We start from the raw sequence: 14723 nt of genomic DNA, 5'->3' as shown, positions 1-14723 counted from the left end.
AAGCAATACACATTCAGTAGAAAGCATACCTTGGATTTGGGGGGGGGGGGTTGTGGTACTGGGGATGGAACCCAGGGGCATTCTGCCTCCGAACTACACCCCCAGCCCTATTTTTTATTCCTTGAAACAGGGTCTCACTGAGTTACAAAGGGCCTCACTAAGTAGCTGAGGCTGTCCGTGAACCGCGATCCTCCTGTCTCAGCCCCCCAAATGCGGGGATTATAAGAGTGCACCACCACACGGGCTCCATACCTTGGATTTTGAATTGGAGTCTTTTTCTGGGCTAGCGAAACGTGATCTGACCCTCTCCCATGACACTAGACAGCAGCCGTGACCACAGCTCTCAGTCAGTGGATCCCAGGATTGGGACACGAGGGGCACAGTCAACAGCCTAGCATGGACATGTTGCTGAGCCAACACGCTCGGTAGGTTGTGTGTGTTAAGTACCTTTTTGACTCACCATGTGTTCGACTTAGGATGGATTTATTGGGGGCATAGCCCCATCCCAAGTCAAAGAGCATCTGTAATATAGTCTTAAGCAAAATGCCAATCACAGTTTGGTAGATCAGATCACACTGATTCTGAAAAGCAAATCTGATTGGAATCCTTTCATAAGACTAATATTGCTTAAATACCAGCACTTTAGAAGAATTTAACAACTTTTTTTTTTTTTTTTTTTTTTTTGCGGGTCTGGGGATGGAACCCAGGGGCATTTGACCTCCAAGCTACACCCCCTGCCCTATTTTTTTTTTTTTTTTTTATTCTTTATTTTGAAACCGGGTCTCAATGCAGAGGGCCTCACTAAGTAGCTGAGGCTGTCCACGAACTTCGATCCTCCAGGTCTCAGCCTCCCGAATGCTGGGATTACAAGCGTGCGCCGCCATGCCCTGCTGAATTTAACAACTCTTGGATAATGGCCATCCTAGGATCTTGAGGATCTATAGTGTGACCAGTACACAGTAAAGACTGAGAGAGGGCAGACAGTGACAGGTGAGCTGGAGCTGCCAGAGAGGCCAAGGAGACACAGTGTTCCATGCAGGTGGCATCACGGTGTGATGAAGAATGTGGTATGCACCAACCCTGGGGCCTCCGGATGGGCAGGAGGAATCTCTTTGCTTTCCAGTTTGAGAGGGAGCAGAGCCAGGTACAGTGGCACACACCTGTATTCCCAGCACTTGGAAGGCTGAGAAAGGAGGAATGCAGGTTCAAGACCAGCCTCACCAATTTAGCAAGACCCTGTTTCAAAATAAAAAATATAAAATAAAATAGAAACGAGCCAGGCGTGTTGGCACACATTTGTAATCCCAGTACTCGGGAGGCTGAGACAGGAGAATTGCAGGTTCACAGCCAGCCTCAGCTACTTAGTGAGGCCTTCTGCAACTTAGTGAGACCCTGTTTCAAAATAAAGAATAAAAGCCGGGCATGATGGCGCACGCTTGTAATCCCAGCATTTGGGAGGCTGAAACAGGAGGAATGTGGTTCGAAGACAGCCTTAGTCCCTACTTAGTGAGGCCCTTTGCAACTCAATGAGACCCTTTTTCAAAGTAAAGAATAAAATATGGCTGGGGGTATAGCTCAGAGGTAGAATGCCCCTGGGTTCCATCCCTAGTACCAAAAAAATAAAAAATAGGGCTTGGAGTGTAACTTGGAGGTAGAATGCCTCTGGGCCCCATCTCTAGTAACTAACACACACACACACACACACACACACACACACACACACACCCCAAAAAAAGTAAAAAAAGTGAGGTGAGTTTGTATTCACCAGTGTGTACTCTGGCTAGCAGCAGTGACCACAGGCTGCCTATGTTTAACTCTCCACCACTTACTAGATTTGTGTGTAATGGGCAAATGATTACACCACTCTTACCTCATCTTTCTCCTCTGTAAAATGGAGATGATAAAGCTGGGCATGGTGGCGCACACGTGTAATCCCAGTGCTTGGGAGGCTGAGACAGGAGGATTGTGGGTTTGTGGCCAGCCTCAGCTACTTAGTGAGGCTCTCAGCAACTTAGTGAGACCCTGTTTCAAATTAAGTACTAAAAAAAAAAAAAAAACAATAAGGCTGGAGGTGTGGCTCAGAGGTAGAATGCCTCTGGGTTCAATCCCCAGTACAACCAAAAAGAAAATGGAGACAATAATCATACCGACTTCATAGAATTATGGAGAATGAAAGGCCCATAAAGTACTTAGAATAATGCCTAGCATGTCTTACATGCCAAATAAATATTAATTTGCTGTACTATTATTTTTATAATCAGCATCATCCCAATTATTATTCCAAGTTCTGCAAAAAGTGGGTCAGTGTGTTTATTATTTCTTTCCACCATGCCGTAATCACTTGGGGGTTTTGTTTAGTACAGAACGGGACAAGAGGAGATGTGCCTGGGAGCGCATTTGTAGAGCTGGCTCTTGAAATGAGGTTTGCACGCTGTGATTTTAGCATAGGAAAGTTGGAAACCCAGAAGTAGGCGCTGTCCCTTTCTGTGGGAGGGACAGAGAGGCGCTCGCTGGGAAAGAGCGCGGCTGCAGGGAGGTTATCTTCCCGCCAGCCTGTCTCTTCCTCTAACAACAAGGGATTTTCTGATATTTCATGACAAGGCGTTGCAGGCTCACAGGCTGGCCGTGCAGCCCCGCCCCACAGTGAGCTCTGGAAGCTGAACGAGCACAGACACGGGAGTGTACGGGAAAGATCGTGCCCCGGCTAGAAATGCACCTCCTGGAGCAGAGCCACAACAGCCCTTTGCCCACTGGCTTGTGGAATAACGTGGCAGCCCTGCTGTGGACTCATGAAAACCTAGAGTACTCACGCGTGGGTGGCCTGACTGGGTGCTCTCACTCCCGCCAGGCACGACTCTCAATGATTTGTATGTAATGGCTGATCTGATCTTCCTGTGAGCACTGTGAGAGGAGTCCTTCTCTTTTTTTTTTAACCTAATGTGGCCCAGGTCACCAAGTTCTGAGCATGAGCCTTGGATTTGACTGGAGCCCAGAAACACCAGGCTAAGCATTCCATGTACCTAGAAGAATCTGTTTGATACTTTTGTCCCAGAGTAAATAGTAACAGTGCCCCCTTAAAATTTGGATATCAAATGATGTACACTCCCTAGTCAGGCATCCATGGTGCACACCTGTAATCCCAGCTACTGCAGAGGCTGAGGCAGTCAAATAGCAAGTTCGAGGTCAGCCTGGGCAAGACCGGTGAGACCGTGTTGCAAAATAAAATAGCTAGCCTGGCGTGGTGGTGCACACTTGTGATCCCAGCATTCGGGAGGCTGAGACAGGAAGATCGGGTTCATGGCCAGCCTCAGCTACTTAGTGAGGCCCTCTGCAATTTAGTGAGACCCTGTTTCAAAATAAAAGAATAAAAAAATCGGGCTGGAGTGTAGCTCAGAGGTAGAATGCCCCCTGGGTTTCTTCCCCAGTACTGCAAAAATAAATAAAAAGTAAAATAGATAAAAAGGGCAGGGGATATGGCTCAGTGGTGGAGTACTGATGAGTCAGGAGGAGACAGAGGTGAGGAGGGCGGGCCCCTGGCCCCACAGTGGGGGAGGGAGACATTGCCGATGGTTGTACAAGTGTATCAAGTGCCACAGTAAGCCACGCCAGGGGTGCAGCGGAGAGTCATGCTCAGCACAGCTGGGGGACCAGGAGGCTTCCGGAGGGGACACTGCCATTTCTCAGTTATTTAAATCAGCTATGTGATCTTTCCTGCCTCGGTTTTTGTAAAATATGGCTGAGGATATTACCCCATGAGTAGAATTGTTTTGAGGATTAAATGAGTTCTTTTTTAGTGCTTAGAACACAGGAAGCTGTATGTATAAGTGTGTGCTAATAAAATCATACTCGAAGCTCCTGCCCAAAAGTTCCACAATGGCTAAACCTTATAATCTATGCCCAGTGAATGTTAAAAAAAAATAAAGAGATCTTAGCTGGGCATGGTAGCACACAAGTGTAATTCCAGTACTTGAGAGGCTAAGATGGAAAGATCACAGGTTCTAGGCCAGCCTCAGCAACTTAGACCCAGTTTCAAAATAAAATAAAAAATAAGAAGGTATGGGGGTATAGGTCGGTGATAGAATGCCCTGGGCTTAATATTTAGTACCAAAAAAAAAAAAAAAAGGAAGAAAGGCAGGAAAAACCCTACCCAAACCTAGAGATTTCTAACCCATTTCCTAAGCTTTCTCCCCGCCTCTCATTGGGCTTCTCTGGCTGGGGCATTAGCAATCCTCTTAGACAGACCTGTCGAGACTTCATCCAGATATCAGCGTCTGCTTAACAGGCTGTAGACTTAGGGGCTGCATCTCTCCTGAAGCTCTTAAGAGCTTTACTGCACATGCTGTTTTTCCTTTATGTGAAGAGCTGAGGCCCTGCACGGCTGCACGGCCCAGGGACGTCCAGGGCTGAGGAGCGCGGCTCTTCCGTAGACCATCTTCCTGCGAGATGCGTCTGCAGCACCAGGCGTGGAGGTAGAATGAGCATTCCTCTTCCCTGTGGCTTGCCTCCTACACGCTTCTGCCTTTTTGCGTGTCTCCTTTTCTGTTGCGAGTGGGGGCTTCCTGAGAAGGACACTAAACTCAAATCCACTTATGTTTTTTTTTGTTTTGTTTTGTTTTGTTTTTTTCGGGTCTGGGGATGGAACCTAGGGGCATTCAACCTCCAAGCTACACCTTCTGCCCTATTTTTTATTCTTTATTTTGAAACCAGGTCTCACTGAGTTGCAAAGGGCCTCACTAAGTAGCTGAGGCTGTCCACAAACTGCGATCCTCCGGTCTCAGCCTCCCGAATGCTGGGATTAAAAGCATGTGCCACCATGCCTGGCTTTCCACTTAGGTTTTTATCTTTCAACTAATTCTCTTAAAGTTGGCCGGGCGTGGTGGTGCATGCTTGTAATCCCAGCATTTGGGAGGCTGAGACTGGAGGATCGTGGTTCGTGGACAGCCTCAGCTACTTAGCGAGGCCCTTCGCAACTTAGACCCTATTTCAAAATACAGAATAAAGAGCCAGGTGTGGTGGCACATGCTTGTAATCCCAGTACTTGGGAGGCAGAGTCAGGAGGATCACAGGTTCGAAGCCAGCCTTAGCAACTTAGTGAGATCCTGTTTCCAAATAAAATATAAAATAGGTCTGGAGGTATAACATGGAGAAAGAAAGCCCCTGGGTTCCATCTCCAGTAATACATCCCCCCCCCACACACACACACATACACAAAATACAGAATAAAAAATAGGGTAGGGGGTGTAGCCCCTGGGTTCCATCCCCAGACCTGCAAAAAAAAAAAAAAAGAAAAAAAGAAAAAAAGTTGGGCATTTCCTTCTGCTGCAGGCCACAGAAATGAGCAGTGAGGACAGTGAAATGACAAGTTTATTTGTCATTATTGAACTTAACAAGAAGTGCAGGGGCTGGTGCAGCACCTCCGAGTTTTCCTGACCTGAGCTCCACTAACCTGAGTGTGTGCTTATGTTGTCTTTATGAGCTCGAGCCAGCCCTGCATTCCAGCATCCTATCCATGCTTGTGGTCCAAACAGGAGGAAGGGGAAAGACTGTAGGCTTATGTCGGCTGAACATGTACCTCCCTCCCGCTGCCAGCCGACCACCCAGTACTGAGGATTGAACCCTGGGTTGCTCTACCATTAGGCTACATCCCAACCCTTTTTATTTTTTATTTTGAAATAAGGTCTAAGTTGCTTAGGTTGGCCTCAAACTTTTGATCATCTTCCCTTGCCCAGATTCAATATATACTTCCTTTTTTTTTTTTTTTTGTGGTACTGGGGGTGGAACCCAGGGGCTTTCTACCTCCGGGCTATACTCTCAGACCTATTTTTATATATTATTTTAATTTGGAAACAGGGTCTCACTAAGTTACTGAGAGCCTCACTAAGTAGCTGGCTTTGAACCTGTGCAATCCTCCTGTCTCGGCCTCCCAAGCGCGGAGATTACAAGCGTGTGCCACCACGCCCAACTCAATATATACTTTTTAAAATCAGAAGAACTGAAGCTGGGTGTGGTGACGCACACCTGTCATCCCAGTACTTGGGAGACTGAGACAGGAGGATCACAGTTTGCAGACCACCTCAACTGCTTCTTGAGGCCCTCTGCAACTTAGTGAAGCCCTGTTTCAAAATAAAGGGTTAAAAATAGGGTTGGGGGTGGAGCTCAGAGGTAGAATACCTTTGGGTTCAGTACCACACACAAAAGAAAAAAATCAAAAGAACCTTGGCTTTCTTAGAAGCCCCATCCAGTAATGTCTACCTGTATCTTCTTGGACAGAACTATTCTCAGTGCTACCCCAAGCTGCAGAGGGAGGTACAAATTAGAATAGCTCAGCACGTTGCTTCCCAGCAAGACCAGGGTTCTGTTAGCTAGGAACACCCGGCATGCCCCCAAACCATCACTGATTGAGTTCTTTTTAGGATGGTCTCTTTTCTATTGGATTGCAGACTCTCAGATTAACCAGTGCTATCCGTAAGCCAGGCCCAGTAATTACATGGAGGGGTCTGTATGGCAGATAACTGTTTCTGCCCTCGAGGTGATTACGGTCTAAGTGGAAAGAAACAGAGAAAAATGTACACAGAAACACTAGTAAAGTCAAACAAGTGCTATATGCCTTGTCTTAGTTCAGTGGAAAAATAGATTTAAAAAGACACGTTTGAAATCCATCCTGAACAATACAGATAACTCACATCGTATCATATTATTTCTATGCTCAAGGAAAGAAATCTGATGGTTAGAAATTTAAGGGAAATGTTGTAAGCTGGGCAAAGGTACAGGAAAGAGGAAAAAAGATTGGATTGTGACTTTTTTTCATTAATTATATGTGCTAAGCAGCGTTTATTTTGTTTTTGATCCTCTCGTTTCAATAACTTTCTTCTTGCTCCTGAATTCCCCATTATTATAGGTAGGTAGATTTTTTTTTTTCTCTGAAGTTTTTCTATCTCAAAACTCTGCAGGCTGGTATGAAGTTCAGTGGTGGAGAACATGCCTAACATGTATGAGGTCTGGGCTAATCCCCAACACCACCAAAAAATAAATAAAAGAAAAAAGAACACAGTTCTGTTTATAAAGACCATGCCCTGGCCTAACTCTTCCTTCCTCTCCAGCAGCTTCTGCCCCTTTCCCCGCCCCGCCCAAGAACTTGTGGTTAGAGACTTAAAGATTAGGAACTTCCTAACTATATCCAACTCCAGCAGGTTCGGGGAACAGCAGTCGCTTCGGTAGAACTAGAAAGATTCCTGGAATAACTTTTTCTGCCTCTAAAATCGGCAAACACCTGCCACACTGCCATGCATCCCAGTGAGGTCCAGCGGCTCCCCTCCGCTTGCGGCTGGAGAAGCCAGAACTAGCAGGATCCACGACCAGTGGGCTTGTTAGGTTCTTAAGCTCCCTGGGAAGAAAATGCCTATTAAAATATGTAAGCTTGTTTTTCAACTTTCAGACACTGAACTTTAAATCTGGGGGCCTCCCGCAGTCCTTGGACGGGCCACTCCTGGGTGGATCCTGGAAGGGACAGGAGGGTGGGCGACCCGGTTTCCGCTCACCTATCTGAGAGCCCCAGTCTCCCTGCACTATTTATTTTCTTTTTGTTCCAAGGAGATAATAGATTGAGATAGAGCTCTTGTTTTGAACAAGTATATACTACTAGGGGAAAGGGAGTGGCGTCTACCAATAGGATACTTCTTAAGCTGAACAAGTTACAGAACAAACTATATAGTCAGCCCTCCATGTCCGTGGGTGCCGCATCCAGAGATTCAGCCAACAGTGGATCGAAAATACTGAGGGGGAGGGAAACTGCATCTCTGCCAAACCTCTATGTGTGCGTGCGCACGTACGCGATACTGGGGATTGAACCCAGGGGCATTCCACCTCCAAGCTACACCTCCAGCCCTATTTTTTATCCTTTATTTTGAAACAGGGTCTCACTGAGTTGCAAGGGCCTCACTAAGTAGCTGAGGCTGTCCGTGAACCTCGATCTTCCTGTATCGGCTTCCTGAGTGCTGGGATTACAAGTGTGCGCCAAGATTTTTGTTTTTGTTATTCTGTAAACAATACTGTATAACAGTTAATAGACCATGAATATTGTACTAGGTATTACAAGAAACACAGACATGATTTAAAGTATATGGGAGGATATGTATAGGTTATAGTCAAATACTATGCCATTGTATTTATTTATTTAGGTATTTATTTACTTATTTTGTGGCACTAGGGATTGAACTCAGGGGCATCCTACCTCTGAGCTACAACCCCAGCCATATTTTATTTACTTATTCATTTTTTGTGGTACTAAGGGTGGAACCCAGGGGCTTTTCTACCTCGTGCTATACTCCCAGACCTATTTTATACTTTATTTGGAAACAGGGTCTCACTAAGATGCTGAGAGCCTCACTCAGTATTTGAGACTGGCTTTGAACCTGTGCGATCCTCCTGTCTCAGCCTCCCAAGCGCTGGGATTACAAGCGTGCACCACCACACTTGGCTTATTATTTTTATTTTAAAAGAGTAAGTTAATGACAGTCTCTCTATTTACTGAGGCTATCCTCGATCTGTAGTCCTCCCGTTTCAGCCTCCCAAGTACTGAGATTATAAGCATGCCATTTTATATAAGGGACTTGAGCAGAGTTTGATGTTCATGGAGTGGGGTGGGGTCCTAGAACCTATCTCTCACAGATATCAAGCGATGGCTATACACATGGGAACTGGAGCCCTAATGCTTGCATGCTGTTAAATACAAACCACCCAAGGCCATTGTTTTAGACTAAGTGCCTGCCCTGGACCCTGATGGGCCAGGCTGAAAATCAAAATGGAGTTACTCATGCTAAAGTCCTAGGTCACCAAGCTGAAACTAAGCAGTTTATCTGATCTTCTGGGAAAAAAGATGAGGTTTAGAGATAGAACAGACAGCCAGTTTCTCCAGACAGCTCAGTTTGATAATGAAGTTTGTTCTACCTTAGTCCTTACTCAAAAAATGTGACCTAAGCTGGGCGTGGTGGCACACGCTTGTAATCCCAGTACTTGGGAGGCTGAGACAGGAGGATCGCAGGTTTGCAGTCAGCCTCAGCTACTTAGTGAGGCCCTCTGCAACTCAGTGAGACCCTGTTTCTAAACAAAAAATAAAAAATAGGACTGGAGGTATAGCTTGGAGGTAGAATGCTCTGGGTTCAATTCCCAGTACCACCAAAAAAAAAAAAAAAAAAAAGGTGATTTAACAGCACGCAAGCATTAGTGGCTCCAATTCCCATGTGTGTAGCCATTGCTAAACCAGGTGTGTTAATGCATGCCTAAATCCCAGTATTTTAGCAAGTCTCTCAGCAACTAGAAAGACACTGTTTCAAACCAAAAATAAAAAATAAAAAAGGCTGAGAGTGTAGCTCGGACATGGAACGCCCCTGGGTTCAACCCCTAATCTCACATACTAAAGATTTATAGAGAATAAATAAAAAGTCAGCTGAAGTATCATGATGTTAACCACTTATATTTAATTCTTCTGTCTTCCTGTCCCTCCCTGCCCAATAAGTTAACTTTGAAATGACAATCCTCCTTATTCTTCTTATTCTTTTTGTGTGTTTCTTCAACCTTTCTTTCTTTCTTTCTTCCTTTCTTTTGTTCAGAACTAGAGATTAAACCCAGGGGCATATTACCTCTGAGCTACACCCCCAGCCCTATTTTTTATTTTTTATTTTTTATTTGGAAACGGAGTCTCATTAAGTTGCAGAGGGCCTCACTGAGTAGCTGAGGCTGACTGCAAACCCCATCCTCCTGTCTTAGCCTCCCAAGCGCTGGGATTACAAGTGAGCACCGCCATGCCCGACTTCCCTTCATTAAGCTTATAATAGCGCCTTGCCACTCTTACCCCTTTTCTCTCAAAATCCTGATTGGATTTTATATTTTACTGTTTAGGAGTACCAGGAACTTTCCCTTTTTTCTCCCTACACTGATGAGTAATCAGCACAAGACAGAATAAAATCATTCCTCCGTGATGAAAATTCCATGTGTTTTCATGTGAAAGGTCATTGCTAACCATGAAGTTACTAATAGTGACATCTGAGTCACTGAGCTCTTTTTTTTAATAATATTATTATTATTATTATTATTATTATTGTTGTTGTTGTTGTTGTTGTTATTATTATAGTGTGTGTGGTACTGGGGATGGAACCCAGGGGCATTCTATCTTCAAGCTACACTCCCGGCCCTATTTTTTTATTCTTTTTTTTTTTTTTTTTTTTGGTGGTACTGGGGTTCCTGGAAGCCCTTCTACCTCCGGGCTACACTCCTAGACCTATTTTTACATTTTTATTTGGAAACAGGGTCTTCTAAGCCAGCGCGCATGGCTGGCTTCGAACCTGCACGATCCTCCTGTCTCTGCCTCCCAAGCGCGGGGATTACAAGCGTGCGCCACCACGCCCAGCGTTTTATTCTTTATTTTGAAACAGGGTATCACTGAGTTGAAAAGGGCCTCACTAAGTAGCTGAGGCTGTCCGCGAACCGGGATCCTCCTGTCTCAGCCTCCTGAATGCTGGGATTACAAGCGTGCGCCACCACGCCCGGCTTCACTGAGCTCTTTATAAAAGCTCATATTAATTAAGATCTCCAAGCTGGAGATGTAGCTTAGTGGTAGAGCACTTGCCTAACTAGCATTTGCGAAGGTCCTGAGTTCCAACCCCAGTACTGGAGAGAAAATTTAAAAAAAAAAAAAAAATCTGTCACACTTGCTAGTAAAATAATCTGGAATAAATCTTCAATTATTTGAAATTATTTTTAGCCAGAACTTTTATTTCAGCAGTTGTAAAGTGTGAAAATGCCATATATTCTATATTGAGACATAAATGTATATATTAAACTCCTATTTGCCTTTATGAAAATAGATCACATTCAATTTTATTTACTAAAATTATTACCATTAGGAGGAAAATTGAACTTGTTTGACTTTTTAAAAACAGCTATATTGCCGGGCGTAGTGGCGCACGCATTCGGGAGGCTGAGACCAAAGGATCGCAGTTCGCGGACAGCCTCAGCTACTTAGTGAGGCCCTCCACAACTTAGTGAGACCCAGTTTCAAATTAAAGAATAAAAAAAAAACTCCGGGTATAGCCCGGAGGTCAAATGCTCCCAGGTTCCATCCCCAGACCCGCAAACTAAATAAATAAATAAATAAATACAGCTATATTGAGAACCCACATAACATATAGTTTTATTTCAAAATAAAGAATAAAAAGTAGGACTGAGGTAGAATGCCCCTGGATTCCATCTCCAGTACCTCAAAAAAAAGTGTGACTGTTCTCATGCTACCATCACAGTTGACCACAGATTAAGTGGTTTAAAAGTAGCAAAATTTTGTTTTTTTTTTATGTTTGTTTCTTTGTTTTTTTGTTTGTTGTTTTGGTTATTTATTTTGAAATAGAGTCTCATTATGTTGCTGAGGGTCTGGCTGCATTGTTGAGGCTGTCCTTGAGCCTGCATTCCTCGTGTCTCAACCTCCCAAGTTCTGTGAGTATGGCCGGGCTTCACCATCCCTGGCCGATTTGCTCTTTCTTGAGGGCTCCTGGCAAAAGTCTGTCTCCCAGCTTCCAGTGTTGCCGGTCACCCTCGGTGTCCTTGACTTAGGGTCTCCTCACGGCAGTCTCTACATGGACACGTCCATCTTCACGGGGTCCTCTTACATGGACACTAGTCACTGCATTAGAGTGCTCCAGAATGACCTCAGCCAACTGTGAGGGCACAGTTTCCAAATGAGGCCCATGAATTTTTTTGTGAGACACATATTCAAAGAGGAATGACCTTTCTTGGTCACTCTGATTTTACTTAGCATAGTTTGTTAGGGCTCATTCACTTCTTTTTTCAATTTTATTTATTTGGGTTTTTTTTTTTTGGAGGGTGGGGTGATGCTTGGGAGGGAACCAGGACTTTGCACGTGCTAGGTGCCAGCTCAGGACCCCGTCACTGAGCTCCATACTCAGCTAGGACTCCATTCTTTTTTTTTTTTTCTTCTTTTTTTTAAATTTTTTATTGGTGCATTATATTCCGACTCCATTCTTTTTAAGACCCACTAAGATTCTGTTGTGTGATTTAAAAGTAGCAAAAATTTGTTTCTATTCATCATTTGATAGAGTGGTTTCCATATTTGGGCTTTTGTGAATAATGCTACTCTGAAAAGTCACGTCCAAGTTTTGTGTGTACACATGCTTTCTTCTCTCGGGTTAAATTTGTTGGAGCTTCAGAACTGTCTAGCATGATGGATGTATTTGTGCCACTTTGTGGTTACAGCTGGTAGTTACTGAAATTCTAACTGCCATTTTGGTGGAATGGTTTCTGGCTCATGTTCTGCCTCTTGGGTTTGCTTTTATATTTCGGTGACTTTTCAGTGGCTCTCCCTTGGGGAATTAATTATGTTTTGTGGGAAATATGCTTGCTTTCAACTTATTTGATGAAAATCTAGTGTTAACAGTAGAGAGAAAGCTGTCTAGTCTTTCACTTGCTGGCTTGGGCCCTTCTTTGTTATAAATGAATAGTAACACCTAGATTTTTTAGCCATTTATAAGTCACTTTCCCCTCCTGAGGTCATGTAATCCCCCCCTCCGCAGTTCTGTGAGACCTGCTCAGGTTGCGGTTTTCTGGCTGCTAAATTTGTGATCCAGTCGATTTCCTTTGAAAAGAGCAATTGGTACTTCGCTATATCACAAGAGGATGTCCATCATCTCTCAATGCCACAGACCTGTGGTTTGTAGAACACTTGTTTCTCCAGGTGCAGAGAAGGCGTATAGCATCCCCAACGCGCTTATTAACCTGGACCAGTGGCATCAAACTACAGCGGGCACCAGAGTCACCTGGTAGGCTCGTCAGACCGCAGGTTGCTCTGCTTCCCGTCAAGTTTCTCTTTCACTGGGCCTCGGCTGAGCTCTGAGAGTTTGCATTTCTAGCAAGAAATTTTTGGTTTTGGGTGTTGTGTTTTGTCGTTTGAGGGGGTGAGTATTAGGGGGCATTCTACCTCTGAGCTATACTCCCAGCCCTATTTTATTTTTTATTTTGAAACAGGGTCTCACTAGGTCGCAGAAGACCTCACTAAATAGCTAAGGCTGGCTGCAAACCTGCGATCCTCCTGTCTCAGCCTCCCAAGTACCGGGATTACAGTCATGAGCCACCACACTTAGCTTCAGGGCCACATTTTGAGAACTATAAACTTAGACAACTAAACATACCTATCATCACATATTGTTCAACCACACCTCTTCCAAACTTAGTGTCCTTAGGCATCACCTGGCAATAGCTTTAACTGATCTGATTCAGTAGATCTGGAGAAGTTCTAAGGTATTCTATCCAGTATCCAAATGATGCCCATAGTACTTTGAATAGCAAAGATTGGAAGAGAAGCCATGGGGAGGGGTATAGCACAAGTGATAGAACACTTGCCTAGCGTGTATGAGACCTAGGGTTCCACCCCAGTCACACACACACACACACACACACACACACACACACACTCACACTCACACTCTACCCATTTGTACTTCTCTCCTCAGATAGTTCTTGTGTTTGTTTGGCTCTAATAGCTCTACATTGAAATAGGTTTGCCAGCTGTAGGGAGATGAATGGGAGATGTCCTCTACCTTATAATGTGTGCTCAAAGGACGCTCTGCAAGTTACATGGTTATTCTGGGAAACAAAATCAGAGGCCAGAATGGTTCAAATTAGACCTAAAGAAATGAATGGTTCAGACTTTTAACTGTAATATTGGAAGTAAGTTAAAATTGTCTACTGTGCTTTTTTAAAAGTATGTCTCCAGGTTCTAAAATATTTATGTTTCACAGGTCCTATAATTGAATATGGTATTTTTTATAAGGATTCTGAATTCATTCTTTTAGATTAAAGAAGTGACATTTGATTTTTCTTAGCTTCTTGGCAAATTAATGGAGAACTGATGGTATCAACCTTAGAGTCTTGTTCTGCATGTTTCATACTTGTTACCTTGAAGTATTAAGTTAATAAGTGAGTTTTTTTGTTTTACGAAAGCAAAATAAATATTCCCTGAGACTAATGTTGTACTTTCTCTTGGCAGATCACTTACAACTTTAGGGCTGGTGATATCATCCCTGGCCGACCAGGCAGCTGGCAAGGGTAAAAACAAATTTGTGCCTTATCGAGACTCAGTCCTCACGTGGCTTCTCAAGGTAATCCACAGCTCCAGTTCTTTTCCAACTAAAATGGTCTGTTTCAGATGTGAGAGCTGAAAGATGTGTGCAAAGGGACCCAAGTGCACAGAGAACCCTCCTGACAGCATTGTTATTCTACATCCTGAGCATACAGGATGAGCACTACTTTCTATTGCATTTTATTCCATTATAATGTTGTGGTTTGACAGGCATTATTTATTGCTGTAGAGAAAGACAGGCCACATTTCTTCTTGTCTTAAAATTATCTGTGAAGCACAAACACATTTCCACATAGCATTTTCTTCATTGAGAATAATGTCACAGCTGGGTGTGATGGCACCTATAATCCAGCGTCTTGAGTCGGGAGGCTGAGACAGGAGGATCACAAGTTGCAGGCTAGCCTGAGCAACTTAGTGAGAACCTGTCTCAAAATATAAAATAAAGGCCAGGCGTGGTGGCGCACGCTTATAATCCCTGCGCTTGGGAGGCGGAGACAGGAGGATCGCGCAGGTTCGAAGCCAGCCGCGCTGGCGTAAGAGACCCTGTTTCAAAAATATAAAATAGGTCTGGGAGTGTAGC

The 14723-nt window shown here is 44.2% G+C and overlaps 1 protein-coding gene across 1 annotated transcript in view; it reads left to right on the top strand.

The window, feature by feature from the left end:
- The window catches only part of KIF13A (kinesin family member 13A), a gene marked incomplete at both ends in the record, with an annotated part of 250691 nt that overhangs the window by 116607 nt on the left and 119361 nt on the right, over window positions 1–14723 (top strand). Inside the window, one exon of the mRNA XM_080710284.1 lies at window positions 14051–14162. Coding sequence (XP_080566410.1) covers window positions 14051–14162 — 112 coding nt within the window. The remainder of the gene's footprint in view (window positions 1–14050; window positions 14163–14723) is intronic.

This window comes from Muscardinus avellanarius (genome assembly GCF_963383645.1).
Source record: "Muscardinus avellanarius genome assembly, chromosome: 14".
Taxonomy (NCBI): Eukaryota; Metazoa; Chordata; class Mammalia; order Rodentia; family Gliridae; genus Muscardinus; species Muscardinus avellanarius.
This window is presented reverse-complemented; position numbering and strand designations above follow the sequence as displayed.